Source organism: Colossoma macropomum, unplaced genomic scaffold (assembly GCF_904425465.1).
Source record: "Colossoma macropomum unplaced genomic scaffold, Colossoma_macropomum, whole genome shotgun sequence".
In the NCBI taxonomy this organism is placed as follows: Eukaryota; Metazoa; Chordata; class Actinopteri; order Characiformes; family Serrasalmidae; genus Colossoma; species Colossoma macropomum.
The window spans coordinates 22,535,523-22,562,977 of record NW_023494804.1 but is presented as its reverse complement, the minus strand read 5'-3'; the positions used below and the strand labels follow the sequence as shown (position 1 = coordinate 22,562,977).

At 37.5% G+C, this 27,455-nt stretch overlaps 2 protein-coding genes across 2 annotated transcripts; one reads left to right on the top strand and one right to left on the bottom strand.

The window, feature by feature from the left end:
• The first annotated feature begins 4,083 nt into the window (after positions 1–4,083).
• On the top strand, positions 4,084–7,267 carry kcnv2a (potassium channel, subfamily V, member 2a). The gene is made up of 2 exons (XM_036595384.1): positions 4,084–5,400; positions 6,983–7,267. The coding sequence occupies exons 1-2, from the start codon at positions 4,084–4,086 to the stop codon at positions 7,265–7,267; spliced, it is 1,602 nt and encodes a 533-aa protein (XP_036451277.1).
• A 2,896-nt stretch (positions 7,268–10,163) lies between these two features.
• On the bottom strand, positions 10,164–26,963 carry pum3 (pumilio RNA-binding family member 3). The gene is made up of 18 exons (XM_036595322.1): positions 26,939–26,963; positions 26,455–26,537; positions 24,509–24,691; positions 24,256–24,394; positions 21,681–21,756; positions 21,330–21,423; positions 21,169–21,235; positions 18,970–19,144; positions 18,740–18,843; positions 18,130–18,208; positions 17,607–17,705; positions 16,642–16,695; positions 16,464–16,544; positions 16,010–16,152; positions 13,991–14,213; positions 12,900–12,987; positions 12,424–12,514; positions 10,164–10,629 (listed from the first exon to the last, which is right to left on the bottom strand). The coding sequence occupies exons 2-18, from the start codon at positions 26,522–26,524 to the stop codon at positions 10,503–10,505; spliced, it is 1,893 nt and encodes a 630-aa protein (XP_036451215.1). The 5' UTR covers positions 26,525–26,537; positions 26,939–26,963; the 3' UTR covers positions 10,164–10,502.
• Between the last annotated feature and the right edge of the window lie 492 nt (positions 26,964–27,455).

Sequence of the window (27,455 nt, the reverse complement as noted above, 5' to 3'; positions counted from 1 at the left end):
TCAGATCACTCTGAAAGTAATCCATTTTCCAAAAAAGCAAGAGTAAACAGTGTGCTTGCAAAACAGCTGATTGAAATCATTTGTGAATCAAAGATTGATGGACAAAAAAAATGTGTTCTGGCCTTTTGAAAAGTGTGGTCAGTACCAGAGGACTGACGGGTTCCACAAGCAGAGTCCTACCGGTGCAAGGAACCAAGTGGAGCGTAATCCACATTGAGTGTGCTGGGAGGTGGAGATGACGAGATTGTGTATAAGGCTCAGGTTAATTGGGCTTGCAGGTTAGAATAATGGAATTTACATCCCTGCTTGTTTGCTTCAACCAGGATTAATACGGAAAACTGTATTCAGTCTAATGATGCAGCTCTCAAGCTTTTTTTTAATCTAAGTCCCCCTTGCCCCAGTTATTACATACTTTTACTTAACAATGAGGGCCAAGCCTTACCAGAACCCTGTCCATTTCGCTAGCTACCGCTGACCAACATGGGCCTGTTCTGACATTACAGATAATTCACTTATCCATTTATTTTTAAACATGTACCATGTTTTAGGCTTTGCCAAAGCAGATTTAATACAAAATAGAAAATTCAAACTTACAAAGCAGAGACAGAAACTCTAAAATTTTGCCCCAGGGATCCACTGCCTCTAGTTTAAGAACTGCTGGTCTAATGCATTAAAGGGATGCATTGTTGATATCAACAAGGTGGTGTCATGCAATATAAACTAAAGATGAAATGACCATGCATTTCCTCCTTTTTTATGGACCACATTTTGATAGTCTAATAACACTACTTTTCATGAAGTTTATTAGTAGTACACTATAAATACAGGTAGCAGCTCAGTGTTTTACAGACCGATGATACTTGTTGAAAAAAAGATGAATAAAATTAAAGATGTATAAAATTAAAACTAAATAGAAAAAGAGGTAGAACTTTTAATTTAAAGCTAAATTAAAGAGATTTTCAAATGTTTGCACTGTCCGTCTAATAAAAGGTTGTACTAAGTGGCACACTTGAGAAACAAAGACCCTTCTCTGCTTTTTGTGTTACTTACTGTGGGTATTTGAAGAAAGCCAGTAACTGCAGATCTAATATGTGTTAAAGCTATTTTGAGCCTTAAATACAAATAAGATCATTTTAAAATTTTACTTTAAAATCTTAAAAGTGTAGCTAGAGGTAAGACTTTTACAACATGGTTCATGCACTTTGTTTCTTGCTCCTGCGCTATGAGTTTTAGATGTATCTTATTAAAGTAGTAAGCCACCAGAGGCTGTGTGTTACTGCGATTTTATCATGGAGAACACCTTTCCCCATGATAAAATCGCAACAGACAGCCTCAAGTGGCTTATTGATTTTATCAAACAGTGGCCAACATAAAATATGATAAAACAATTTTTCAGAAAATAACTTATTTTTATTAATAAGTATTCCACCAACAAATGTAGTTCCTTTAGAGTGTGGTATCGACAAGCAACCATGGATCTGTGAACGAAGAGAAGAATGTTCGGCCGCCCATCACTGTATACTGCAGTCATTTTATGAATTTTTTAAGTTGGTGTTGTATAACTGAACATATAACACAGCACTGTTTAATGCAAAAACTTTGGCTATAAGTACTTTTTGGTCACTGCTCTTCTCACGCTGGAGCTGAATCTCAAATGGCTCCTTGCTCCCTGCATAGTGCACTTACGTAGGAATTTAAATACTGGATCCTGCATCCTAATAGTGCATAATATAGCTAAAAATAGTAATTTTGGACTCAACCACATCCATACTCAATCAGTGATGCACTATTTGGCTGTAGAGGCTAGAATTTCTTAACTTCCATAGCTAGCACACTGCTTAGGAAGTACGGAGCTGTCTGGACGCTTCTTCTGACGGAAACACGGACATTTGAAGCATTTAAGCCATTCAAGTGACATTCTTTAGACTTTTATACTGCTGTTTTACAGTGAATCATATCGTAAGTACTTTAATTCAAGCCTGTAATATTAATGATGGCGTTGTTTAGACTGTTAGCTTGATGACCAGTTTAGTTCTAGTTAGGAAAATTGGATGTCAGCCCCACAGTTTAAACAAAAACGAGTTCTTACTTTATCAGTGCACTCGGTGCGTTAGAGTCAAAGATTGTTACATTAACAGCACAAGGGTTTTTATTCCCTGGCACAGTAATACAGAATTCAGTTGTTGTAAGGCGGTCATAGCTTATCCTCATAGGACCCTGTAATTAATTTTTGCCCTCACTGGGGGACAGGAGTTCCCAAAGGATATTTCAAAAACCGTATAAGCTACAATGCTAAAACCTGGCCTTTCCAGGGATATATCATTTGGTGGGGTGTGTCATTCACAACAGGCTTTTTGCCTTTTCAAAATGGCTGCTCAGCAACCACATTTTATTGGAGCAAAAGAAAAATATGTATTTCTGATGCTTCTAATAATGTCCATAAAAGTTTAACCACCCAGCGGTAGACTTTTTTGATGGTGGACACTGAAACTTACTAAATCTGTTACATGAAATTCATGGTATCACAGGTGACAGGAAATTGACTGAAGCAGAGGAAATTAAAGGATGATCACAACTCTTGTGATCCTGTTTGGTTAGAAGCAACAGCATGTAAGCTAAGGAGTTAAATACATTACTGTGATATTACTGTCTCTATTTTTTTTCTTTTTGCTCCTCATATTTTGTACCTCCAGTATTTTCAGTTTTACTCTTACTACTAAACAGACAGCCGGAATGAGTGTTTGCAGACATTTAAGCTCAGGATCTGAGCCTTATTTAATCCTAGTTTACTTATTAACTCCTAATTTATTAGAAAATGTCCTTTTCCACAGTTGTACATGCAAAAATGAAAATATTCAAAATAAATGAATTCTCTTCCCTCTGAACGCCCTAAAGTTACTTTGAGCAGTAGATTGATGTTAAGGTTTTTGAAATTTCTGATGTTACATCAGGGTTTTGGTCTGATGCAGAACGCATGACCTCAGAATAATTACTCTACAACATCCTGTTGTCCACCATCAAGAACATTATATAAAAATTAAACACAAAGTAATTTTGAAAAAAATCACTTTGACACTACATTTATTTCATCTTAAAATTACTGAAATACTTAAACTTTAATTTGTCTTAATTGTCTCAGGAGGGTATATTGTGGATTTTACCACAGCTTTGAACACGGCTCAGCCAATCAGATTTTAGGGCCGTATCTATCCATTTTAAAATATGTATTTAGTGTCATTAATTCTGATGGTATCAGATGCATGGACAGCATTTTGGGATGGAAAAGCCCAAATGAAGCTATAATATTTAAATGCTAATAGACAACAGTATCATATTAATATGCGAGGCACAACAGAGCAGCCAAAGTTACTCCCAGGTTTTGTACTCCAGATTTGGTATACGATGCAAAAGGCCTAGTTGCACCCTTTATTGCAGGGGTGGGCTACTCCGGTCCTGGAGAGCCAGATTACTGCACAGTTTGGTGATTTACCTTCTCAGGCACACTTGATTCAACTTATCAGCTATTTAGCAGGGAGATCACCAAACTGTGCTGGACTCTGGCCTTCAGTTCCCCACCCCTGCCTTATTGCATCCAAAAGCCTGTGTAAGAGCGGTCTATCCATTACAAGGTCGTGTATAGGTCAGATGGACTACAGTTGTGTATAGCAGATGGTCAGTTGTCTACTGCTGCTTCTTCTGCTTCTTAACTATGAAAATGTGATTTGTAATCCACAAATTCCTTTGATGAAAAGGATTTGTCGCAATGTATAATTTAGGAACAGGAAAGCCCCCATTAGAGTTTCTGCATAGCATATAGGATAATACCCAAGGTCTGTTGTAGAGGAGATTTGTGAATGTAAGGCAAATGAAAGACATTAGGGCGGGGAGAGGGAGTCTGGAAGAGAGGATAATAGCGTTTAAACCGTTAAGCACGCAGATCCTTTCGGTCAGCAACATTGGACGGTCAGTGCTGCTTCCCGCTGGTGTGCTGCGATGCACCTCGTACAGAGTTATTAGAGACATGCATCACTCTCGCACCCTCAGTAAACTGTGAGCGGACTTGGCTGAGAGGACACTGCCAGCATGTTCAAGTTTAAGGGAAGGAGGCGAAGCCTCTTCCCCAATTACAAACTTGGAGGCGCAAACCTCTGTGCCAGTGATCCTGTGGTGGAAGATGAGCTTCCTTTCGCCCAGCAAAACTGGCTGAAGCCTTGGAATTCCATGCAGGAACTCAGTCGGGACATCTATGACATCTATGAAGAATACGAAAATGATGAAGATGACCGAATGATGACCACACCTCTAAAGCTTTCGTCTCCAATTAAGAACTACATGTTGAATATTAATGTGGGTGGCAAAGTGTACCAGATCTCTTACAGGGTGGCAGCGAAATACCCCAAGACCAGAATTGGCCGTCTTGCGACGTACACGGACCACAACAGAAAGCTTGACCTCTGCGACGACTACATTGTCCAGAACAACGAGTTCTTCTTTGACCGGGATCCGGACATCTTCCACAACATCTTCAATTTCTACCGGACCGGGGTTCTCTGGATAAAAGACGAGCTGTGTCCTCGCAACTTCTTGGAGGAGATTAACTACTGGGGCGTCCGAATCAAGAACACCCACCGGTGCTGCCGTATCTCCTTTGAGGAGCGGCAGGATGAGCTGAACGAGCAGCTTAAGGTTCAACGAGAGCTGCAGGCCGAGATTGAGGTGGAGGAAAATGAGGAGCTCTTCAGAGGGATGGCTTTGGGACCGATCCGGCGCAAGATCTGGAACCTCATGGAGAAACCTTTCTCCTCGATTACGGCCAAACTCATGGCTGTGGCCTCCAGCTTCTTTGTGCTGGTCTCACTGGTGGCCATGACCCTCAACACGGTGGAGGAGATGCAGTACAAAACGCCCACCGGCCAGCTTAGTGGAAAGACCTACACAGAGTATGTGGAGACCTTCTGCATTGCATTCTTTACCGTGGAGTACCTGCTTCGGCTTGTGTCCACACCGGACCTCAAGCGCTTTGGGAGGAGTGTGCTGAACGGAGTGGACCTGATCGCTATCCTCCCCCTCTACCTGCAGATGATTTTGGAGTGCTTTGAGGATGAGGACTATCAGAGGCACCACAGCGACATTGAGACGGTGGGGAGGGTGGGCAAAGTGGGACAGGTGCTACGCATCATGCGTCTAATGAGGATCTTCCGCATCCTGAAGCTGGCCCGGCACTCCACAGGATTGCGAGCCTTCGGCTTCACGCTCCGCCAGTGCTACCAGCAAGTGGGATGCCTTTTCCTCTTCATTGCAATGGGAATTTTCACCTTCTCTGCTATGGTTTACACAGTGGAGCATGATGTCCATCAAACAAACTTCACCAGCATACCTCATGCGTGGTGGTGGGCAGCTGTAAGTAGTTTTTCTGTATTCCTGTCCATTTAAAGCAACAACCAAGGTTATTCAGGATACCAAGAGAAGTCTTTGCAACCCCTCAGCCCATCAAAAAAGTCTTGTTCTAAATTTGCAGTAAACTATACTATAAATATTCTGTTAAGGAAGGCTGAACCACTGTTGCATTGTTAGGATGCAAATAATGCAAATAAGCTACTTTGAAAGCATACATTCTTAAAGCTGGCTCTTTAAGGGTTCTTTAGTAAAGAAAATGGTTCTAAATAGAACCTCTAAGAACCCTTTGTTTGATTAAAGGGTCCTTTGCCTGGTGAAAGAGTTCTTCAGATTGATGGAGAATGTGCTGTAGATGGTTTTATATAGAACCTTTTTGAACAGGGTTCTATATAGCACCAAAAAGGGTTTTTCTATTGTTTCGATGTCAAGCTTGTAACAAAAGAAGAACCCTTTTGCTGCCCTTTTCAAAAAAGCTGGACAATAGAAGAACCCTTTTCAAAAAGGTTCTATACAGAATCATATACAGCACCTTCTCCATTCTCTAAAAAACCCTTTCACGGTGCAAATAACACTTTCTCTATATTTATATAGAACTATCTTCTTTATTAAAGAATGCTTGAAGAACAATAGAAACAATAGAAAAACCCTTTTCAAATAGGTTCTATATCGAACCATCAACAGCACATTCTCCATCAGTATGAAGAATCCTTTCATGATGCAAAGAACCCTTCAATCATGCAAAGTGTTCTTCATGGTTCTACATTGAAGCATTTTCTTTACTAAGGAACACTTGAGGGACCATTTTTAAGTGTGTAGAGACGAATGTAGTTTGGTTAACTACTTAAATAGTTCAAACTACTTTGTAAAAACAAAAAAAATATCAAATTGACAATGTGATATGAAATTCGAAAAAAATACAATACAAAAAAGTCACATACCAGCAAAAGAATGCCACACAGTTTATTGCAAAAAGTGCCCACTTTTTTACAGGTCATAGTACATAAACCAAAAAAATAAAATGCCCTACTATTCACAGAAAAGTGCAAGGAATGTCAGCTTTTTATAGTCTGATTTTTTTTTTTTAGGTTTCAGTAGTTAACTACACAAAAAGTGGCCGAAAAAGTAATTTAACCATTTGAATCACTAGGGACATATAAATGTAGTTGAACTACCAGCCAGCTACTGTATAGTTAATTACTAGTTTAATTAGATGTAGTTTACAAATAAGCCTTCCCTGGCATCAGCATCACTGAAATTTACAGTAGTGGCTGTGCCAACTTGGAACCGTACCTTACGGCTGAACCGTGCCCACGCAGGGACTTTATACTGTAATGCTATTAAACATGGCCTCTCGAGGGTGTTAAGACGGAGTGCAAATATAGCCTTTGCCATCTATGCGTCACGTTCCTTTTTCTAATGTAATCCCCCACTGACATTTTCAAAAGTGCACCCACTTGGCTGCAGGTCAGGTTTCCCACCAAAAAAATCCACTATACTCTTTCCTTAAATGGCAAACGAGTGCCTTAAATGATCACATAAATGTGTAAAAGTCAATTGAAATGTTGCTTATTTCTCTCCTCCACAGGTAAGTATCTCCACTGTGGGTTATGGGGACATGTTCCCAGAGACTCACTTGGGCAGGATTTTTGCATTCGCCTGCATCTCATTTGGGATCATTCTGAACGGCATGCCGATCTCCATCTTATACAACAAGTTCTCCGACTATTATTCCAAGCTGAAATCCCACGAGTACACTTCCAGTTTGAAGGCTCGTGGCAAAGTGAGGTTTGCCAAAAGAGCTGCCAAGAAGTTTGCAGAGTGCTGCGAGAAGCCATACACTACCGCTCCAGAACCGCTCCACTGTGAATAATGTTTGACCTGTGATACGGTGTGATAAGGTGAGATACCTGTGCTAAATGGTAACTCAAAAGATGCAGGAACTCCTTTATAATTCTTGACTTCACCCAGTCAGTTGGAGGTCCTACATATTAGCTCAGCATTTTCCTGTTTTATATTGATTTGCTTTGAAACTATACCTTTTTTAGTATGCAACAGCATCTTCATCTTCAGCATCTTCAGTGTGCTTCAAACTAGGACTGTTTTTTAACATATGCTTCTAATGCACCAATTTGTACACACAGGCAATTTTGCTAGACTGAGATATTTTCAAAAAAATCTGTATTTTTGTAAAATGATTTTGTATGCAATGTTTTGTATATCAAAAAATGTCATCTGTATGGATACCTGATCAAATGACATTTTCTTGATTGTCCATGTGAAAATCAGTTAAATTCTCTACAGTAAACAAACAAATATGTATTTTTTGGTGCACAATATCTATTTAGTTGTTGAATGTAACATATAAAATGTGCCATAACCTTTGTACATGACACGTGTTATTTTTTTACCAATATGTTCAGCACATAAACAGCAATTGTGCACTAAAATGTGTAGAAGTGTGTTCCCTGGTTTGCAGATGTTTATGGACATCTGCTCATTCAATGTTTCTTCCAAAATCAAGAGTATTAAAAAGGACTTTGTCTCCACCTGCAGCAGTGACTGTCTCTACTCGTTTGGGGAAGGCTTTACACTAAATGTTGAAACTTGCTGTGAGGATTTGATTGCATTCAGCAGCAGAAGCACCGGTGAGATCAGGTATTGATGTTGGATGATTAGTTCTGGATCACAAACGCCACTCCAACTCATCCCAAAGGTATTGGTTCGTTCTCCATCACTATAGACAACGCAGTTCCACTGCTCCACAGCTCAATACTGTGGGGTTTCATACCCCTCTAGCCTACACTTGGCACTGGACATGGTGACATGCTCATGTGTGGCTGCTCCAGAGTGTCTTGTTCTAGTGTCAGTGCTTTTCTATGGACTATACAAGCTGTGTGTGCATTTGAAGTCCTGTGTCAGCAGTGAGTGCACCTTAATGCAGCGGAATTCACAAATAAGAAGGGGTGTCCACAGTGTGTATGTATGTATATATATATTGTGGACACCCAATTTTTGACATTAGCAAAGATCAACAATGTTAACAGAATGGGAAGAAAAGCAGTCGTTGTCTTTTACTCTCTAAATATATGTTGTTAAAAAAAAAAAGACAAGTCACTCTAAAGAGCTTTCCAATTGAGACGTCAAAGTCTAACGTAACCCAGTACAAAGAACTAATCCAGGGCAGAAATAGTAAAGGGATTGAAATAATGAGTTCAAGGTCTAACATCTGGCCATGAATAGTTCAATACTTTTTTCTGTCCCTTTATGGACATCTGTGTAAGATTCACTCCGCAAAAGCCGATTTACAGTTCACATAACAGCTTTCCTCAAGCTACAAGGTTTCTGTGCCGGACAGATTAGAAGAGGCCCTGGATCCCCGCTACTGAAAAGTACTCCATCTTTAAAATATGTAGTAATACAAACTGATCTCAAACTCACAAACCTAAAGGTCTTAAAATTAAAAGTTTGTGCAGTTTATTCAAACACAAAAAACTGCCTCATTTGCCACTAACTAGAGTCCAGACGCAGACCAACTGAAAAGCTTTTCATTTGCAAAGTCTGTTCAGACCAGAACAGTAGGGGTGTAAAGATTCACATTTATAATTTGACTTGGTTCAATTCAGTGGTGTCTTAAATTGATACATCATTAAATTTAGCAAAAATAAGGTGTGCCTGACAATCTATCCTGATGTTAAAGGTCCCATATCATGAGAAACTGAATTTCTCACTTTAAATTAATTAGATGTGTGTAAACATTGCCAAGTTTCAAAATGCATGTTCACTCCTCAGTCCGTGGTCCATAAATGAAACTACACCCACCTATTCAGCCTACAGCAGTTTAGCTCCACCCATTTGCCCTTGAAGTTGTGAGGAGTGTACTAGACATAGCACAGTGCAGCCAAATCAGAACAGACGTCATTTACACATATCAGTCTTAAAGGAACAGCATCACAAAACCCTTCATTCTAAGGGATAAAGTTGGAAAATGATCATGTAAATATGAATTGTTTTTAGTATACAAATCCACACAATAATTTTCAGTTTATTAGACCATTTAAAATTATTTAAATACAATATTTTATAATGTGCCACAAAAGAATATACCAGGGCTAATATACACTAACAGGCTTCACACCATATAATCAGTATTAAGAGTACTTCATTTGCTCTAGTCTGTTCAATACCTCTACGTGTAGAACAATGCAATATGATGTATAGTTAAACTCCTAAAGAACAGACCATCCTTACGGGATTAATCCTTAAAGATCATAAGGAAGCTGTGTTGTGGTGAATAAGCCCTTTCTCGCCTCACCGAGCACACTCAGAGCAGACAGATGGAAGCAGAACTAGACAGCAGAAGGAATTTTCTAGCAAGAGTGCACGTTTCCACTTCTTCGCAGAGTACACGCCTTCAACATGAGGCTGAAGGTTTGGAGTTTAGTGGGGCTGAGAGATTAGGACCTCTCTTTGCAGTCAAAATGCTTTTGAGTAATGGTGCTTAAACACCCTTTTGTTGCATTCTGACACAGTCAAAATGATTCTACGCTTTCTAAATCAATCCTTTCACTCAGACACAACACTTTCACTGCCTCAGGTTCTTCATTTGCATGGGCAACCATGTCTCTTTAGTTCTATTTATGGAAAAAATATATTTCATGTGCTATGTAGAGGCTAAAATTAAGGGACAGCTGAACATGTTTAATTCATAAGTTGCACAGAGCATGGATTTTTTTTCCTTCCTAATATGAAAAACGCAAGAGCTTGCATATGAATGTAGTCATTTATTTTGTATTTAAATACATACAAATTCATAGGTAACAATTCAAAAAACAAAAGGGAAAAAGAAATTAGAAAATCCTTTGCACAACTCGACTGGGATTGTTTTGCATAATTACAAACTAAAGGCTGCTTAAGCCAAGTCATAAAGAAGGAGACAGGATTTTCAACTGAGAATCCCCCCCTGTAAATTACACTAAGACAAGGCTGTGGGAAAAGCAAGCCTGGCTGTTTTAAAATGAGTTACGACCTTGGTCTCAGACTCCGGCACTGTCAGGATGCGGTGTGAAAACGTGAGCCGTTGATCAATACAGATATTTTTTCTTTTTTTAGGCCAGTTTCTCCAGCAGAGCTTCCACTCCTTTTGAGTTCTGGATTTTTTGTAGTTTAGGAATAATGGGCTGCAAAGCTTTCTTTACTTCTTCTGCAACTTCTTCGTCTGCACTCTGGAGGAGGCTGTGGGGGGGATACATACAGCAGATGAATAAAGACAAATGCTTACAAGCAATTTTATGTTAATTCAGACACCGTACAGCAGTTTTATTTGCATGTTAAAGGGCCTTTATCACTGGAAAAAAACAACTAATTTTTCCTCTCTTTATTGGAATTAAAGATTTTGATGTAAGAAGTAAACATTGTTAAAGTTTCAAAACATTCCATTCACTCTCCAGTCTATACGTGAAATTTAAGCTGCAAATACTGCCCATTTTGAATTCACTGTTTTGTGATGTCACAAAAACGAGCACATTTCAGCCCAAACTGCTTTCTGAACGAGGAAAAAAAAAGCCTGTTCAATTTTAAGGGACGAAGGCTAAAAAAAAATGGTAACATAAAAATGAATCACGACGGTTTTCAGAACATAAACCCACACAAGGGTGATAAATGGTGTCAAAGCAAAAACAAAATACAAGAAAAAAATGTAGGACAGGCACGTCAAACAGTCTTAAGCCAAGTTTCACACAAACAAAAAACTTGCTGGGTTCACATCATGGAAAACCAGATTTTCACTCATTTGGAATGAAGGTTTTGAGAGTATGTAAACTATGTTAAACTCTCAAGACCTACTGGTTACTCTCCAATAAATAGTCCATATATGGAAATTAAGCTGCAGAAACAGCTAATTTTGAGTTCGTTGTTTTAGCGATCACAGAAAAAAAACATTTATGTGTATATCCGCCTATTCAGTCTACAGCTATTTAGCTCCAGCCATTCTTGCTGATAAGGATTGTTCAGCCTGGTCTGCTTTTTGAATTAGGCACAATATGGCAACCAAGCAGAAAAGAGGTCATTTACATACATCAGTCTTAAAGACACAGTAACAAAGCCTGTTTAATTCTAATGGATAAAGACAGGTCGGAAAACGATCATGTAAAAATGAATTAGAACTACCTTTGGTACATAAACACACACAAATGTCATTTGTGGATGTCAGGGAAAAAATTTAAATACTAGAAACATCTAAAATATGGGCCCTTTAAAATCTCAATTTAATTTTCTATTTCTTACTTCAATTACTACGTTTCATAAAACGTTTCAACAAGAAGTAAATTCAAATGTTACATTCCACAGGCTTTGACCTATGAAAACACAACTGCATTGTGCAGGCCTGAGTGTACAGAGGGGAAACAGACAAATCTCTCACTGCTTAAAGTCTTAGAGAGATTAGAGGAGGTCAGGCACAAAGACTGGGGAGGAGAGGGGGAGTGGAACGAACCAAAGACCCACAGATGAGGGAGAGTTATGGAAACGGGGGGGGGGTGAGTAATCCACAGCCTGCTGCCTACTGGAGGGCTTCCTAGCATGAATGAGAGAAGGGAGCCACTGTATAGGCCTTTATTAGCATACCAACATGAGGAGCGCATAATGTGACAGCGCTGCTGTACGACAGACTTACAACCGGGGCCGAAAGCAGAGGAATTCCTCTTTACAATAAAAACACTTTGTGAAATAGCACGCTTGATGGAGAAGCAAGAAATCTTCTGTGAAAGAGTCTTTGAGATGTTCTCTTTTTATATAAATTACAGCGTTTGAGCTGAACATGAATGAGCATTCCTTTCTGTACTTGGATTTTTTTTAGCAGCAGCATTTCATCAGTGCACATTCTTCACCACTAGATGGTTGTTGTTGTGCAATGAGTTTAATGTTCACCATGTAAGGTTTTGATAATATGTAAACTATGTATGAAATTCTAAAAAAAAATACATAAAAATAATTTAAAAAGATAATGACATTACAAGCAGGCTCACTTACCAGGAAAGAACAATGGCCCCACGGTTGACTGAAGCCCACGTCTTCAGCTTTTCTAACCCCACCTTCTCCAGCAAAACTCTGGAGAAACATTCTGTAGACACAGACAGCAAAAATAAACAGATGGCAATAGCAGTCTGAGAGGGTAAAAAAAAGTCGAATTCATCATTTCAAAAGGAATAAAGTCAACTTTCATAAGTCTTTTTTTCACTAATGTGTGCTTCAAAGTGCCCCAAATTTAATTTTAGGGCTAACACACAGTAATGTAATGATTTTGATGATTTATGGAGTAATTTAAGATCATATTATCAAATATACAGAAAAAAGAAGAAAAAGAAAAATCTTAAAATTCTTCTTAAAAAGAGATAAAGATCCAGAATTTTAATTGTGACACCATTTTTTTCTTTGTCACAGTAGTAAAAAGTCAGTTAAAGTGCACACCTGTAAACCTAGGACTCGTTCAGCGGTATAGTGCTTACCTTCTTGTCCTGCTGCCTTCATCTTGGTGTCCTGCTCAATCAACCATTTCAGCACAAGATGTCCAGCAGGGTGCTCAGCCATGTGCAGCTAGGACACGAGGAGGAAAAACAGGTAAGACAATGCCCACAAAGCTTAAAGACAAACAGACATTAATTCCATTTAAAAACATACAGTTAATAAATTCCATGGTTTTGAAAGAGGTAAAGGCACTGAACTGGTGGCAGGTTGTATCCTCCAATTCACAGTGCACTTAAACACTTAAACATGCTCACACCCAAAAACACAATAATTGGACTAAACTGATCAAGTGAAAAACAACAATAGTGCCACACAATCAATTGTACTTCCATTAATATTTACTTGGCTGCAATACATAGAGATGTAAGAAATGTACTACCAGATTTACCATGACGTTAGGAGAAAAAAAAACAAAAAACATGGCAGTAACATGTTTGCTCATTCGTAATCGAGGATTACTGCTATGTTTTACTACTTGTGCGATCTAAGCTGTTGCCACACTTTCATCTCATTTAAACATTGCGGTAGCGATTCATAACACAACACAATCCCACTAAAAAATAACACCTGAACCGCTCTAGCAGCAATTTTCCTCAGAAAACCTTCTAACTGCTGTTGTAGGAGTAGAAGACTTGCTTGAGCAGGATTTCAGATTGGCAGATTTACTGGGCACTGTATTTAAAACAGCCTCTTCTTGCAACAATTGAATTCAATTTACACATTACAAGTAAAAACTGGATTTCTGAAAAATGTAATATTTACTAGTAGAATTTTAATTATCATGTGCAAACTGAATTCCTGATCTCAAGAAAAATAGCAAATAAAAGCTGTAACAGCTTGCCTTAGTAATTTTAAATTGTGAGAAAGTCACTTTAGGTCTTATTTACCAAGCCGCACAATTTCCATGGCGTAGTTTTATGAGTCTGGCACAAAGAGCCCTATTATGAAGCCCAAAATGATTTTTTCCATTTAGTTTGTTTGCTGAAAGAGACAAGACGCAATCTCAACAGGCAGAGTGCAAAAGTAGAACAATATACAAAGGTCCAAACACTGATGAAAACTCTGTTCTCACCTGGTCTTCTACACCACCAGCCACAAAGTCTTCAGCAGCCAGCTCGGCCACGGCCTCCATGGCAGGTCGGGTGTCTCCGACTGCTGCTCCCAGGATGTCACTGACCACCACGCTGCAGGCCTTATCCATCACCATGGAGCGAGCGTTCTCACACAGGTACTTCAGCAGTGGAGGAGACACAGCCTCCAACAGCTCCTGCCGCCTCAGAGTCACATCCTTTTTACTGGATAGGACACATACATGTTATGCAGATGCATTGAAATGCATAATGAACAAATGTGTAAATGAAAATATAAATTGGTTACTCAAATATAAGGAAGCATTCATGGTTTAGCTTACCAAAAAGCTTCAGTTTAAAGTCGACACAGAAAACTGTTTTTATACTGGCTGAGTTGAATAAGGAGAGTGACATGACATACTGTGAATCTCAAACACTGTTGTTTCCTCCTTCAAAAACAAATCCATCATTTGCAAAAGAGGGCTGATTCTAAAATCCTGAACTGTTACGCAACAGTCTTATTAATATTCACGTCTCTAAAATTTACATACACCAGCCCACATTCTAGCTCAGCAGAATAGAACGACAATGGAGGAACAGCAATGGAAATGATAGACTATTTGCAGAAATTGTACTATTCCAAGCTGTGAATGGATGTTGGCAATTTTCATTCCCTTCCCAGGAAGCGAACTGTCAATGAGCATGGCTGATGTTCATCTTTAAATGATGCTGAAGATGGCTTCCTATGCGCCAGCTTTTTAATCAAATATTCTGTTCCACCTTAAATGCTTCAGCTTGTACAGGCGCCGAAAGGTAACTACAGCATGTAAAAAAAAACAAAAAAAAACAAAAAAACAGCAAGCTAGCAAATAGGAAGCCCACTTCAGCTTCCACATGTTTAACAGGATCCTGGACAACTTGCTCTGCATATTTCACTCCAGACAGTTTCACAAACCTTGGACAATATTGAGCAGCTTCACTCAGAGTTTGACACAGAAGGGATGGAGGGGTGTTCCATTTTTAGCATCACAAACCCAACCTCGTAACTTGAAAGTAGCCATGCTGTGTGATTTTGTCTACTTTTTGTAAAAAAGTAGACGACCAAAGACATATACCTTTTGTGTAGACATGAGAGTACAACTTAAAATACTAAGTAAATGCATTCTATGGCACCTTTAATGGCCTATAAACTATATTTTCTGGTATTTTAGTTCCTTCACTGAGAACCACTTATAAAGTCTGCATGGTTTTATGTACCATAAACAGTTATAATTCATTTTTACATGGCCTTTTCGAACCTCTCTTTAGGCCTTAGACTGATATATGCAAATGACATTTGTTCTGATTAGCTGCCCTGTATTCTGCCACATTCAAAAGCAGTCCATGTTGAAACACTCCTTATAACTTCAAATGAATGGGCGGGGCTAAACTACTGTCGGCTGAATAGGCAGAGATCTTTAAATGTGCTGATTTATGAGACATCACAAAAAACAATTAATTCAAAAGGGGTGTTTTTGCAAGAGAGCGGAGAGTGAATGGTGTGGCTTGAAACAATGTTTACAGACTATATTAAACTTACGTTAAAAAAAAAAGGGAATATTTTATTATATGGGCCCTCATGGTCAATGGGGAATAAAAACAGTCGCAGTCAGTCCTTCACAATATCAATTGTGAAAAACTGATGTGAAAAGCAAACTTAAGACCTTCCTTTTTACTCAGGCTTTTAGTTAGGTAATGATACACTTATTCTAATTTGTGTTTAATTGTATTGTATTTTGTTGTATTTAATAGATTTCATCTTAATTTTGTAGTTTTACGATGTCACTTCATCTTTCACCCTATTATATTTACTTTTACTCTCTTGCTTTCTTGCATTTTGTGCTGCATTTCATCTATTAAAGGTGCTATGTAAATAAACTGAACTTTGAAATATGCCAAGAAAACCAGAGGAAATATTGGATTGGTTAGTCGATTAAGTGAACAGTTGATAGACTAATTGAAAGTGTGTAACTGGGACTAACCTGTGAGCATTGTCGTCACCCTTCTCCAGAACTTGAATGATTTCTGGTAATAGGTGGGCCGGGTCCCGAGGGCTGAGAAGATAGAGCAGCACCTTCTTGCCATGTTTATTGCTGATGACCTCTGACAGCGAACTCACCAGCTCCTGTGAATTAAACGTTCTGTAGTGAATTTCTCAAAATGTTACAAAATGACAAACTACTCTGAAAGCCAACTTGATCTTAAAGTGTCTTAAAGCAGGCCTGAATCACCTTAATCCAACACATCTAATCCCTCTAATCAACATCTTCATGAACATCTCAATACCAGAGGCAGGTGCATTAGAACTGGACTGGAAAAGCTCTCCAAGAAAAGAAGACGGTCCTCTCCATTTTACACCTCTGTCTTTTCTTTGAGAACTAAATAATGACCAGACAGCACTCAGTGGTAAATGAGCAAGATCATTAAAGCACTTACTGATATAATAGCTTGTTTGACCAGTTTGGTGTCATCGATGCAGTCAAAGGCTGCGAGGAGAACTAGGTGTGCATATTCTCCCTGTGAAAGACATTATTATTATATGCTTAAACTACTCACTCTAAACAGCAAGTTATAGTAGAAAACTTCTATTTTCCACCCAAAATTTACAGCTTACCATTGCAAACTGTGCCATGTAGGTCTTCATTGTTTTCACAATAACCTTCCTGTCCTGAAATACAGATTGCACACATGTATTTATAAGCATACAAAAGTTTTGAAGAAAAACTAAAAACTAAACCTGCTTTGCCGTAGGATTTTGGAGGTGTCAAGTTTTGAAATGTTTTTTTCCTCTCATTAGCTGGTTAATGTAGAAGAAAGGCACACAGCTTACATCACTGTTAGGAAGCTAAATATTTCTTAATGCAACTGTAGTTGTAGTAACTCTTTAAATAAAATAAATAAATGATTACAATGGAAAGAAGGGATTACTTGAATGACAGAAATGACTCGATAAGCGACAAAAAGCTAAAAACTACATTAGCAAGGTGATCTGGCTATTTAGATTTCTTACATCAGTTTGCCATATTTTCTCTGTTTTAAAGGGTAAAAAATTTCTTTGCCACCAAATTTGTGCTGAATAAAGATACAATTGCTGTTTTCTTTATGATTTTGTCTGACAAATGAGGCAAGAGTTACTCTAATGCTAGCCTTTTAGTATTTATTAGTCAAGAATTCAGTGGCCAATCAGGCAGTCAGTAGAACTGTTGTAGAATGAATTTGCATAATGCATGCTGGGTGCTGTAGTGTACAGAGCCCTGCTGATGACATCCCTTATAAATAAAAATAATGCGTGGCCACATCTTATTAACATGTGGAAACAAGATCCTAATGCGTGGCCATGACCTAGTAAGGCGTGTGAACGATATTATGCCTTACTAAGTCATGGCCACGAATTAGGATCTCATTCCTATGCCTTACTAAGTCATGGCCACGCATTATTTTCATTTCAGAATGTCACCAGCGGGGCTCCGTATTAGTGAGAGAACAATGATCAACATCAAAACGATTTTAGGCTGGAATGTCCCTTTAAATATTCCAACAGTCTCTTGAGTGGAATTTCAAAAAGCCTTGAGAGCTCACCTTGGATGTGCCATGCCACAGGCAGTGCATGGCTACACGAGCTCCATCGTGAGTGTGTGCCATGTATACAACTGATTCCCTTATTGACTCAATCATCTCCTGCAAGGACACAGTGAGGAAGAGGATTGGGAAAAATAAGCAACACAGATTTAACACAGTTCTGCACAAATTTGCAAAAAATTACTTCTGAAAAATTCTTCATGTGCTGCATTTTGTTGCCGTCCAAAGAAAAAAATCTTCAAAATGGTAACTTTACAGCAGAGGGCAAAAATGTTCTTTACTTTCAATTCAAGTTAAAGTAAGAACATTTTATTCCAAGCAATTCTGGAACATTTCTATTGGTCCATTCATCATTGAATTTTCACACAGTGTGATGGCTGCTGTGCTCAAATGAAAAGTCAAAATCAGATAAAATGGAAATATGCTTTTCTTTGGACAGGGAATATATGCAAATCACATGAGGTCAGCAGCTCATACAAAACCACTCTTCATGTTCATGGACTCCACAAGACAGTTCACTTACTGTTCTCTGTTTGGCTGGTGCATAGAGGAAGAAGTCTAGGAACACTTTGTGGACCAGTGAATGTTTAATGACCGCTTCTCTGTGAAGAAGAAACAGAAATATTTTAGAAAATTTACACAGACTGTTAAACTAGTAGTGCACTAGATTAATACAATATTTGCCAATAAATTAGAAATAAAATGTAAGGCTGTTACTATAAATTATATTAATAATCCAGTAGTCTGATGAACTATTTTAAGCAATCGAGTAATGAGTAGGTTAAGTGAAGAATGACACACCAAAACTGCCTTTCAATAATTATAAAAATAATTAACAATTTATTTATTTTAAAAAACAAACAGCAAAGCCTTAAAAATGACATTAAAATATAAATGACAGCAAGAGAGACCAATATGATACTTCATTAATCATTATAATGCAAACTGCCAACTGACCACTGCCCATAAATACAGAATGTAACATTAACTGCTGATTTTGTTGAGTTTATTAATCATATCAGCCCTATAACTGTAATTATTATTAGTGGCCAAAACAATCATCATCAGTCCATAAATTACGTTTTAGTACATCCCTATTTTAAATGCTGCAGTCTGCTTTGGGTGAAACTTACTTCTGTGCCATTGGAGTAAGTATCTGTTTCATTTCTTCCATGATGCTCTCAAGTTTCTCTGGATTGCTCTCCAGAACCTTCTCTAACGTAGGACACACTGCAGACTAAAAAACAAATCCTACTATTAGTGTCTTAAGTTAATTTGATCTTGGTAAGGCACGAAAAACAGCAAGCAAACAGCAATTACTCAGCCCACGCAGAGCCAACAGTTAGGGAACATCCTTATATACCTTGCAGACTTGAAATGTGTTGCCACAGAGCTCCTCTGTAAGCATGAGTCTCTGGGAGAGGATGGCTTTGTCATTATAAGCGTACTCCACCACAGATGAAGCCTCTGAATGCCTCAACATCTGTCTGACCTTGCCCTTAAAGGCCAGCATCACCTCCCCGACCTGCTGCTTGTTCCTGATAGAGCATAGAAAGGTTAATGTAGAATTAAAGGGCAATTCCACAGATTTTCTTTTTCAAAACTGCGACGCAATTCAGTCGTTAAGATGTAAAATATGAGTAGTTTGATGTGAAATGTGTCACTCAAGAGAAAGTTGGTGGTGAGGGGAAACAGACGTTCAAAAGTTATATCATAAAATGCAATTTCATGAAATGGTTACAAATATGCTGCCTGATATAGTGGGCAGTTTCATTCAGTATATCGGATGACATTCTTCCTTCAAACAAAACAGACTTACATAAAAATACATTTACTGTTGTACACAAAAGTTTAAAAACCCCAAATGATGTCTTTATTTACTAAGTGAAAATAAGTTAACATCCTCTACAGAGAACACATGTAAATATGGCATTTCTGCAGGTTTTAGTGCACAATTTTTATTTATTTGCTGAGTTTATGTTATTTTTAGGAAAAATAACAAATAAAATATAAAATGTGGTCCATATTGAAAGTATTTAAAATTCAGCAAATAAACAGTTACTTTGCATTAAAATATAGATTTCAAATATTAAAAAAACAAGACATCTGAATAACCAATACTAATAATATTATAATCATCATCATTGCTATTATTGTTATGGTAATAACAATAACAATACTAATCATAATTACATTTTAACTTCAGAGCACCCTAGGACACTGTACTAAATGTTAAAAGAAAAACATTGTAAAAATATTTAAAATTCTAATGTTGTAACAATTGTAAAAGTTAGTAAAATGACAGAATTTAAAAAAATCTTAACACAACCGGAGCCTCTGTTGGTTTAGGAAAGGGTGTTCCACAGCTACTAAAAGGTGTTAAATAATGAGGAGAGCAGGATTTGAACTTATGAAGAATTAGGTGGAATTCTCATTTGTACCACCGAATAAATGTATATGATTTATTTCAATTTAAAAGCATGAAATTAAAAACGATAATAAAAATCTGTTTTTCAGACATTCAACCATTAATGTGAAAGGTTTTTAAAATATTTATAGAATATATGAATATTCTAGATAAGATTCGATATAACATTAGAAAATAAAATGGTTTTTGATGGCTGCAGTCCTAAAATATTATTTACATTAATTTAAAACAACAAATTAAAAACAAGAATAAAAATCTCTTCAGTCTTTTTATTTAACCATTAAAGTGCAACATCTTTGGTTTTTAAAATCCTTATAGAATATCTGAATATTCTAGATAGATTCATTATAACATTCGAAAATAAAAATATATGCAATAGCTGTAGCCCTAAACTGTACACTACTTGCATCATAAACATTGCGCCACCTGGTTCCTATCACCACCACTGTAAAGAAAGAGTCTGCAAGTTCCTCTACAATGAACCAATTCACATTAAACCACTCTACATGACTGAAATTAGACCAATTAAAGCCACAAATCTGTAAAATTTCACACTATTTCCATCTTAATGAATTTGTTGCTAGGTGACTCGTCTTCTGGTTTGTAACACTTGGAAGCACCCGCTTAAAGCCATTGCCATATGCTCCATAATTTAATCCGTTCAAAACAGTGTTGAGCAAGGCTGGAGTTATAGTGGGTGAACAGTAAATTCACTAGAAACATTCTTCGTTATCTAACAAACGTTCTCATGATTGATGAAGACTGCACAGTGGGCCAAGGTCTATCAAGCTGATAAGGAAATTTGAAAGATGGAGCGTGAGATAGGCAGAGCACTGTGTGCTTTGAGAAAGCAATATCATGCAACAAGGGCACATTTAGGCACACTTTGATTTACAGAGATTATTCTTCTTTATTAGTTTTCCTATCGTATATGAAGATTAAGTCATGCAGTCTACTTTAGTGAAATAGCCTTAAGCTCCTCATCCTCAAACACAGTTGGCATGCTAATATAAGAACATATACACTACCACAGCACCATCTGTGATATAACAGGAAAGAACAAAATCCCCTTAAATAAACTTAAATCCACTGAGCTTTACATAAAACTCATTCAGAAAAATGATGGTGACTTACCCATACATTAAAAATTTCTTTACAATGTTTTTAGCATATTTGGATTTGCTCAGTTCCACCATGTGATCTGAAAAATAATGACAGCATTTAGATTCAACAACTTAAACCAAATACGGGTTCAAATACAGAGTTAAAACACTGCTGAAGTGAATGCCATCAACCTTTGAGCTCATCAAAGATTTCTTGTCTTTGCTTATCGTTTCCAAACTGTATGAAGCACTGAAGTACTCGAGTCGAGTCATGGGCAAATGCGATCTAGAAAGAAAACATAAAATCTAACTGCAATCACAAAGCACACAAATTTTGGAAATAAAGTCTAATAAAAAAAATGTAAATATAATGCACTATTCTCAGGATAATGCCAACAAAGCCTGGGTCTGTCATGCTACACACAGCTGAAGTCTGATACTGGACGAGACCAAGGCTTCATTGGTTTTATACTGACATTCTGCGCACACAGATGAGCACTTCTGGTCCTACCACTGACAGAACAAAGTAACAAGAGCACTTACAGTTTTAATTTTGCCTTGTACAAGGACTTGGAGTTCTTTCAACAGCTTTGCTCTCTTTTCTTTATCACAGTCCTTCCTGTATAAAAACCAGATACCAGACATAACAGATTAGAAATTTACAGACAATTTTCTGCAAACATCAATGCACAGATGATTTGGCCCAATCCCATTTCACCTCTTGTCCCTACCACTTAGCTCTACCCCTCCATTTTGCGCGTTCACGCTTATGGGTAGGGTGTCCCGATTTTTTCTGAGATACAGGGGTAGGGCGAAATGTTAGGGATACATGGAGGCACACTCCAAACGGAGTGTTATGAGGAAAAAAAGAAAAACCGACAACATGGCTGCACAAGCAACCAACAGAACCCACAAATGTATTTTCTCCCTTTAAAAAAATTATGATAACCATTGTATTATTTTAATGTAATGTTGTTTCAATTTATTGTGGTCCTTTTCTTCATAACAAGCATAAAAAACTGCTAGTAGTACGCTCATGTCTAGGTAGCTAGCTAGCTAAATTTCTCGTTCCACTTTAATTTACATTCTGAACTGCTGCATCATTTAGGGTGGAACAGGAAAATCCTAATAAGAAGCTGGCAAATATCTGACTTCAGCTTCATATCACTGAAGAATTAAAGGTGGGTGATAATAAATAATTGTCCTCTTTGAAGGCACAAAATGCCCTAAATTTAACTAAAGCCCAGCAGCGAGGCTACTGAACTTTACCCTCCTCTGCTATCACTGCAGACTGGCAGGGTCACCTACAGAACACCGCTAGCACCTTTTAAGTTCCAAAGGGCAAGGTGACACTCGAAAACAAGGGGCAGGGGTAAAAATAAGAAAAGGGATTGGCCTTAAATATTCAATGATCTTAAAAGAAACACTAATTGTGGAAGTGCAAAACTTTGGACATCCAGTTGTACAGTCACAAAAATCACGCTGTTAGGCCTTAATTGATTCATCAGGACGGGATAAGCAGGTCAAGAACTGTCTTTTGGGATGACAGAGTGTGACAAATTTGACTTCTCAAACCTTGTGCTCACCAAGCTATTTGATGCCTACAAAGCAGAGGAAGACCATGAAAAGATATCAAAGGGTTTCCAGCTCAGTTTTTACTGTCCAAAAATGAAGAAATAGCAATTAAGGAACAACAGCTACACTAGAGCTGCATTTGTTTGTCAGCTAACATTCACTTGACCTGAACTACAGTTAAATTCATCTTAAGACTGTTCTCCGCTAGTGTCATTGTCATTGATACATTGACTATGTATCTATCTACCTTTGGAAGAAAAGCAGCCCCACAGTATCACAGATCCACCCCCATTCTTTACAGCGGGCACGAGATACTTTTCTACATGGCTATATTTGTGTCCACGCCAAACTCACCTCTGGTGTTTGTTGCCTAAAATCTCTATCTTTGACTCTTCTGACTATAGAACACAATCCCACTGAAACAGTAACTTCTGGCAGACTGTAGTCACTTGACTTGTTTATTGTTTCTTGCAGTCATTTCCTGATTTGTGCAGCTCAACAACGTTTTGTCATACATCACTGTTGTTTTTTATAGTCTTTCACATAGTGACTGATGACTGAGGGAATTTGGTCTGTGTTTCATCTCTGAAATATTCCCCAGTGAATCAGGAAGTCATGGCTGACCATTTAAATGTTCCTAATCCCACAGGTAAACTTTGAAACATAAAATATGAAGGAGAATACACTTCAGTTTGATTGCACTCATAAGAATTTCTAGGGGTGCCAACACAGATTTATAAAAAAAAGTACTTATTTTATGACAAGACTTAGTTTTTTCCTTCAACCGTTATACCTTAAAAATATTAATATTTTGATTGAAAGATCAAGATCAATAAGGAGTTAAGAATGCTTTTTACAGCTCATTTTCCTCATGATTACCAGTGGGGTGCCAATATTTGTGGAGGGCACTGTATATATAAACGGTCCATAGACAGCATACTGTGACAGTATGCTTCGGCCTAAGATGCTTGCTTTGTGTGCTTTGTTTTTCCTTGACATCTTCACTGTCTGATTTAAACTCAACTTCAGGGGACAAAAACTGTGACTGTGCTGAGCAGAAACACGTTTTATAGTGAAGCGCGCTGCAGTGCTGGTTGGGTTAATCACTGCTGTCAGGCTGCAGCATTTGGCGAATGTAACCCCGACACTCACCCAACCATTGGACTAGAATATTAAATGATGTTGCTTCTGATATATGTACATAATGTAGACATACTTGGAAACAGGACATAATGATATATGATTTGGTGCTGTTCTAAGTACAAAGCTGTTCTTTTCCAAACACAGTTGACAGAACAAATAAAGTACACATGTTGATTGTGCATGTTTTTTAAATTTGCTAGATGGTGAGGGGTTGTATGGATAGTTCACTACATAAATCTAGCCTAAACAGATCCGGGTGCTGCATGAACATGCCACCCTGCCACCCCTTTGCTATCGTTAATAAAAATGCATAGATCTGCTACTGACAGGAGATCAGTAAAGATATTTGATATCTGTAATATGCATGTCTGTCTAAATGAAGCTACAGAGAGTTACTTACCTTCTGACTATCTCCCACACTTGTTTGGCTCTGATCACAATGGGGTACATCCCCTTCTTATCATTCTGTTGTCGGTTCTGTTTTAACTCTTTCTTCTTTTGTTTGAAATCATTCCACTTCGGTTTCTTTGGCTCACTGTCTGCATAGTTCAAAATAAGAATAAAGCACCTAAAATTCAATTTGGTCTAAATTTCACAAACCTATTCAAAACTATACCATTAAAGTCATTGAAATAAACACTAACAAAACATACCCTCCTCCTCTTTCATATCCCCTTCAGATAGTTTTCTCTTTTTTGCAATCCTTCCATCTGTTGGCTTTTGTTTCATGAATTTCTGTGGTCCCCCTTTTCCTCCAGATTTTTCAAAGGTTTTCTTTCGGTCAGAGTTGTGAAGTTTGAATGGACGTTTACCAGGAGACCTTCCCTCAGGCTTGCCTAGAAGTTCCACGCAAACAACTGCAATTTTAGACAGTAGCAGTGGAATGACTGATACAAATGCACAGTAAGGAATGTGTCATCTTCAGTTAACTGCGCTGAAGGGAATCTAAGCTTTATCTTATTAATGGCAAGAAGAAATATTTGCTATTCTTTGCAGTATTTACTCTGGAACAATCTAACACTATAAATATACATATGATTTGTACAAAGACAAAAATGTTTTGCCCAAGCCTGTGTTGTGCAGAAGTGACCTATTTGAAACTCACTTTGTTTTGTCATTTAGGTCTATTGTTAATCATTGTTCAACTATTCTGTAAAAATACATTTACAGTTGCTTTTAAGAGTCCTGCTACTTTAATCACCCATTTCTTGCTCAACACTAGAGGTGGGTGATATGGCAGAAACGTAATATCATGAAACTTTTTAAAAAGTCCAAGAAGTTTTCAAAGATACACAATAAGGCATGAAATATTTTTCTGACATTTGAGAAGTTGGAAAGACAACATAAATGCCACAAAAACTATGAATACACTGATTTGTACTCAGCATTTCACATACTGCACTGCACTGCACTGCACTAAATCCAATTAAACAGCAAAAATGATGCTCTCTTTGTAGCCAAACATGCAGTTCGAAAGTGTTTTAGTATGGACTACATCCGCAATATGCTCAGAGAAATACACTGTGAAATACTGTCACATAATTTATCAAGATAATGATAAATATTGATATATTTTCAAGCTCTATTCAACACCTCTGACAATCTAATATCTAAACGCAGAAATTCACGAATTTGTAAAGCAATAGTTTAAATCTGTGGTAAAAACCAAATTATAGTTGATAATGACCCAAGATACTACAAGGTTTTAAAAAGTACAAGGTTTTAATAAGCAAATGTAATGCTTTGTACGAGGGCTGGGCAATATGACAATATTTGTGGCTATCGTGATAAATTACGTCACATTATGCTTTTCTAAACATATCGTTATGTTATGTACAAATCTTTATATTCATAGTTTTTGATAGTATTTTTTTTAAATGTTGCACTATTTTGTCTCTTATAACTTATCTGATAAAAAGAAAAAAAACAAATATTGTGACACATTGTGTATTGCGAAAACTTAAAGTATTGTGATATTACATTTTTGCCACCTCTATTTTGCACCCATATGTTTAGTGCTCTTAAACGTGGCATCCATGTCAGCTTTTTGCATGCAGAGATCTTGCTCTGCGTTTTAAAGAGTAGGTGTGATATAAGACATCTCCCTATTGTTGACTTTTTACATCTAGACTAAAGATCACACCCCTGTCATTCTATTCTGCATTTAGACTACAGCTTTCATTGGTCACCACTTGTCCCAAAAAAAGATGAAATGTACATGTATTCATGAAAAGCTATCAAAAGATACCAAAATACTACACTCTAAAAACAGATGTGTTAAAAAAACATTTTTCATCAGTGTGTTCAATTGAAGACAACAAATTGAGTTACTTCTAATTCAGAATGTGTTAAATCAGAAAACAATATGCCACAACACGTGTTAAATCGGGTAATACAAATAAGAGTGCTGTTATTTAACACATCACTTTTTAAGAGTGCATAAGTTTAAATCCCTCTTCACACAAATAATTTCATTTGTACTCACACATTTAGAGTTGGCTGTGAGGTTCAGAGGAATAAGTAACATAAACAAACCCCGTCTTTTCAGTGTAAATGTATATATTATTTCAGCATTATGTCAGGTGTTTTAAACAGTTACCTTTCCCTTTGAATGCAGGTTTCTTCCCATCTTTAACAGAGAATGATTTCTTTCTTGGCTTGGCCTCCATGGCGGACTGTGTACTGCACAGAAACAGCAAAGCAGGATAAACTTACTGAATTACTGAGGTTTTACAGCAGCGTTTAAAAGTCATTAAAGCTGCTGTTTCTCAGCGACACGTATCGCCGTCCCTGTACGTTTTTAACTGAGTAGTTTAGCTGATCTGTGTAAAATAAAGGCGCTGTATTAAGAGTCTGCACGTCTTCCAGAGGCTTTAACGCTTTAGCTCCGGAGCTAACCGCTCTATCTGCGGCACATTTACCAACTTTATTAACAAAATCGGCTGAATAAAAGCTCGAGATGTTTCTTTCAAGATGACACATACATGTACTGTGAAGTGCTGGTGAGAAACGAGGATTTAAACGCTGTTTTACGCAAAGTTTACTCACTATTTTGGTTACAGAACTGAGACACGTTTACTCACCCATGTGTGCAGGAAAACACTTTACGGCATCCACCGTTTCAGCTGTCGTAAAACAGATACGGCGCTGGTTTCGCGACACTGAGAGAATTTACGGCTTACATGTAGTTTTCGTTCTTTAGTCTTTCATTATGTTCTTTTATATGCATATATAACCTCGTATATTCAAAATAATAACATCTTTATATACATCTTAACACATCTTCATACATGCATCTATATTATAACGGACATTATAAAAGCAGTGAGACTAGATAGAAGGTAGATGCCCCTAATAAAGTGGCCAGTGAGTGTGTAAACATAGATACAGATTGTATTACTCATTTATTAGTCGAAACACATCATAATCTAATTTAATTTCACGAAATTTTACTTAATTTCCTTAAATTATTTATTTTTTAGCATCAGGAAAAAAGCAGAAAACATATATTTAACAGAAAATTACACAGAAGCTACACTGAAACTATAATAATATAATATCAACTTTTTCAGTTTTTAGTGTGTCCATTCTTTAACTTTA

Bases quoted from the DNA above. Each gene is read 5' to 3' on its own strand.
- pum3 (XM_036595322.1), bottom strand. From the start codon at position 26,524: ATGGAGGCCAAGCCAAGAAAGAAATCATTCTCTGTTAAAGATGGGAAG. The intron at 21,236-21,329 runs GTTGATGGCATT...ATTATTTTTCAG, and splicing joins AATCTTTGATGAGCTCAAAG to ATCACATGGTGGAACTGAGC. The intron at 17,706-18,129 runs GTAAGTGAACTG...GTGTCCTTGCAG, and splicing joins CACCAGCCAAACAGAGAACA to GAGATGATTGAGTCAATAAG.
- kcnv2a (XM_036595384.1), top strand. From the start codon at position 4,084: ATGTTCAAGTTTAAGGGAAGGAGGCGAAGCCTCTTCCCCAATTACAAA. The intron at 5,401-6,982 runs GTAAGTAGTTTT...TCTCCTCCACAG, and splicing joins ATGCGTGGTGGTGGGCAGCT to GTAAGTATCTCCACTGTGGG.